Source organism: Cyprinus carpio, chromosome A24 (genome assembly GCF_018340385.1).
Source record: "Cyprinus carpio isolate SPL01 chromosome A24, ASM1834038v1, whole genome shotgun sequence".
NCBI lineage: Eukaryota > Metazoa > Chordata > Actinopteri > Cypriniformes > Cyprinidae > Cyprinus > Cyprinus carpio.
This window is the reverse complement of record NC_056595.1, coordinates 17,005,938-17,009,451: the sequence shown is the minus strand read 5'-3', so window position 1 is coordinate 17,009,451 and position 3,514 is coordinate 17,005,938. Positions and strand designations below refer to the sequence as shown.

The 3,514-nt window shown below is 40.1% G+C and overlaps 1 protein-coding gene across 1 annotated transcript; it reads right to left on the bottom strand.

Moving 5' to 3' along the window:
* Positions 1–874: 874 nt before the first annotated feature.
* On the bottom strand, positions 875–2,718 carry bhlhe22 (basic helix-loop-helix family, member e22). Its single transcript, XM_042714411.1, has one exon. It carries the CDS (start codon positions 2,497–2,499, stop codon positions 1,714–1,716), a length of 786 nt encoding a protein of 261 aa, XP_042570345.1. The 5' UTR covers positions 2,500–2,718; the 3' UTR covers positions 875–1,713.
* Between the last annotated feature and the right edge of the window lie 796 nt (positions 2,719–3,514).

Genomic DNA, 3,514 nt, shown 5'->3' with positions numbered 1-3,514 from the left:
ATAAAATACTTCTGTTTTGTTTGTAAAACTGCGTTGAATATTGCATCATTTATTTGATCTCTGCCTTACATCAGCATTCATGAAACCTCGACTTTTTAATTTGAGGAAAAAAAATCTTAAGCTAAATGTTCTTAAAGTGATTTTTGTTGTAGAAATTAAGTTTTAAAGTGAAAACGAAGTTTCTTTTGCACTTGATATCAGCATCATGTGAAATGGCATCTTCCTGTCCGTATCTAATCGTCCCGTTGTGATGGACAGCCGAACTAGAACAATGCAAACTAATGACACTGACACTGATGCTCCTGACTGTTTCCTGTGATTAAAGAGACCCAATTACAGCAGTGAACAGTGTCGTAATTATGTTCCTTAATCACATCCAGGAGGTTTAATTGCCTTAACGATGTGTTTAATTAAAAAGAATATAGGTATTACCGTCGACAGTTTTGATACACTGTTGTTTTAAATTAACATTATTAGACAACGTCACGGATTTTTACAAAAAAAATAATCATGATCGGGGTGATTTTATTTCTAGGCTATCCTATAATACCAACAGATATTCTCCTTTAACCACTGTTGTTCATAAAGTCTTTTTTCCCAAGGGCTTTTATATGTTATCGAGCATAAAATTAAAAACACAGGTGTTTTACAAACCACTGCTAATTTAAAGAGGGAAATATGTTGCTTCTAATTCGTTAAATGTAACATAAAATTAAGGTACCAGATGCCGAGATTTACAATTTCACAAATTACGTGTCATGCGTAAAATATATTTTTTTTCCTGCGACTTATTGATCGTAGTCTCTCGAGCCAGCAGAAGCCATGGATCACTTTACTACCAGAGGCATCACAACATACAATCAGGCGTAAAACGTTGGATCAAAATATTTTAATAAAGCTTTCCAATACATCAACACATACAAATGGCCCTCTGTGGTCATATTGAAACTAATATATCTACATTGCTTCCAGCCTCGACCTGACAACAAGTTGAATCCGGCACGTCCCTAAATAGCCAAACTGTATGTGTGTTTGTAAAAAGCCAAATCGGCGAGATTTACAACAATGATGACAATGCAAAATCAGACCAGGCATGCAGACCCACTTGATTTCATCCATTTAGAAAAATGAAAAAGGCAAAACAACTTTTTAAGATTCCACCAAAATAACAATATATTATACTACAATTTTAAAATGAACAATCTCAAATAAGCTTTCGAAATAACACGTAGGCTACTTTGGAATAAAGTCCAATACGCTGCTCCTTCCAGCAGCTGCTTTGTAAAACACAGATGTCACTTGAACGCAAACATTTATATAACATAAATTCGAAGTAGCAAGAATACGCATTATTGCAAGTTAAAAACCTTAAAACGTTTGGCATCATAAACAAGGTAAAACATGGTTGCATGTTGTCAGGTCAGTGATACACGTCATTCTGAAGGGTCCACATTAATTAACTGTTCATTCATCATCATCATCATCATCATCATCAGACATAGACTTTGTTTGGTTTTTATCCCACTCTCACCAGCACTTAAAGTATAGGCTATACCGTATACACACAATCAATGTTTCTTGGAATGAAGTTGTAAGAAAAGTTTTTAGCATTCTTCTATAGCGACTTCATTGTAAAACTGCTGGCAAACATCAGTCTCTCTTTTTCAGAGTCAAAAGTTGCGCATGTGCTTCTACCAGAGTCGGCTGCAGAGTTTAAGGCTTGTCAGTGCATTGCTTACAGAGGCTGGAGGTGACACTGTTGAAAAGGGCACATTTGTCTGGACAGGAAGACGCTGCAACTCCTGCAGGGAACGGGTAACCAACCGGCTGCTCGTATGCGCTCAAACCGGGCGTGAGAGCTGTGGTCGCGGGCAGCGAGGCAGCAGAGATAGCCTGGCCTTGGTTGAGATACGCAACCAGCCGTCTCATCTCCTCCAGCGCCTGTGCCTGCATGAGGATGTAATTTTTGGCTAAGAGCAATGTGGCAATTTTGGAGAGTTTCCGTACAGACGGACTGTGCGCGTAAGGGATGACCGAGCGCAGCTCATCGAGCGCATCGTTCAGATCGTGCATTCTCCGTCTCTCCCGGGCGTTGATGTTTAGTCTCAGGACTTTTTGCTCTTTGTTTTTCTTACCTCCCTCTGACTTTGCACCGGGCACCGTCGTTCTCCCGTCAGTCATGAGCATCATCTCGCATCGGCCGTCGCTGTCATCGTCTGGGCTCTGCTCGCCGCCGCTGCTCTCTGCAGCCGAAGTCCTGTTTGCGCTTTCGCCGTATTTCACACACAAAGATCCGGTCGGCAGACCCAGCGTGCCCGCTCGCCCCCCGGCCTGCACCGGGTCTGGGCCGGTCTGCTCAAAACAGCTGATGGGCGACTGGCTGTCCCGCGAACCAAGATCAATACCCGCTGCCGGTCGAAACGAGTCCATCTTTTTGCTCGAGACTGCGCTGAGAGTTTTGTGAAAAATGTCTCCACCCAAGTTTATTCTCCTGTCCATAGTCTCACGAAAATCGGATGCGATGATGGAGCTTCACTCAGCCGCTGTCCTCTCCTTAAGTTTCTACTCTATGAAGTGGAGTTGATGTTGATGGCCGCTCCACTTGTCAAGTGAGGCTCCTCCTAAAGTGCTCTACACTGCGTTTATCGTGTTGAGACACTTTTTAGATCTCGGCAACGATCAGCATCAGCAGCAGAAGGGGGAGTCTTTTACATCATTATCTCAAATCTGGCTATTAATATGAAGAAGATTCGCCTATCGGGATTAAGCGCGCGCTGCCCAATCAGGTTAACGTTTTAATTAATGGGATTAAAACGGTAACAAATAATCCAAACGGGTTCTTTTATTCCTCTCAAAATCTCCCCACACCCAATAATAAACTGCCCACAAGCTTACAAGCAAAGAAAAACACAAAACAAACCTATTCTTGAGCTTTGTAAACAAAAAACATACTAAATCTACTTATATGTTTTGTGTTAACGTTGTTTCCTGGTAAATGCTACAGACTTTTTTTTTAACAAACCGAGTTAGAGACAGTGAGTGTTTCAGCATTATTCGAAGAAGGGTATTAAAAGGGGGCAAATTTTCCGGCCAAGTGACCTGACAACAAACTCTGGTATCAACTCGTTATTTTTATCTTCAAGTAACAATTCGCGAGAAGAAACCACTAAGAGCTCTGGTTTGTTTTTGTTTGTTTTGTTTTTAGCATTTTCACAGGACATACAAACTTTAAAATTGAAAATAAAAAAAGGAAATTTTAAGAAAAACACTTATCTCGTAATGTCGTGGAAAATAGCAATACATTTATTTATTTTCTTATATTTGTTACTTCACATTTTTACTTGTTGATAGCCTACTCAAAAATTAGACTTCATGGTTTGAAGCTCATGTTTTTGTATCACTGAGAGCACATGATACAACATTGTATTATTCAGTCTTGAGTTATTTATTTATGTATTAGAGTATTGTGATGACCTATCCTCATCTTGCTGTTTCACTATATTCAATAAATCCC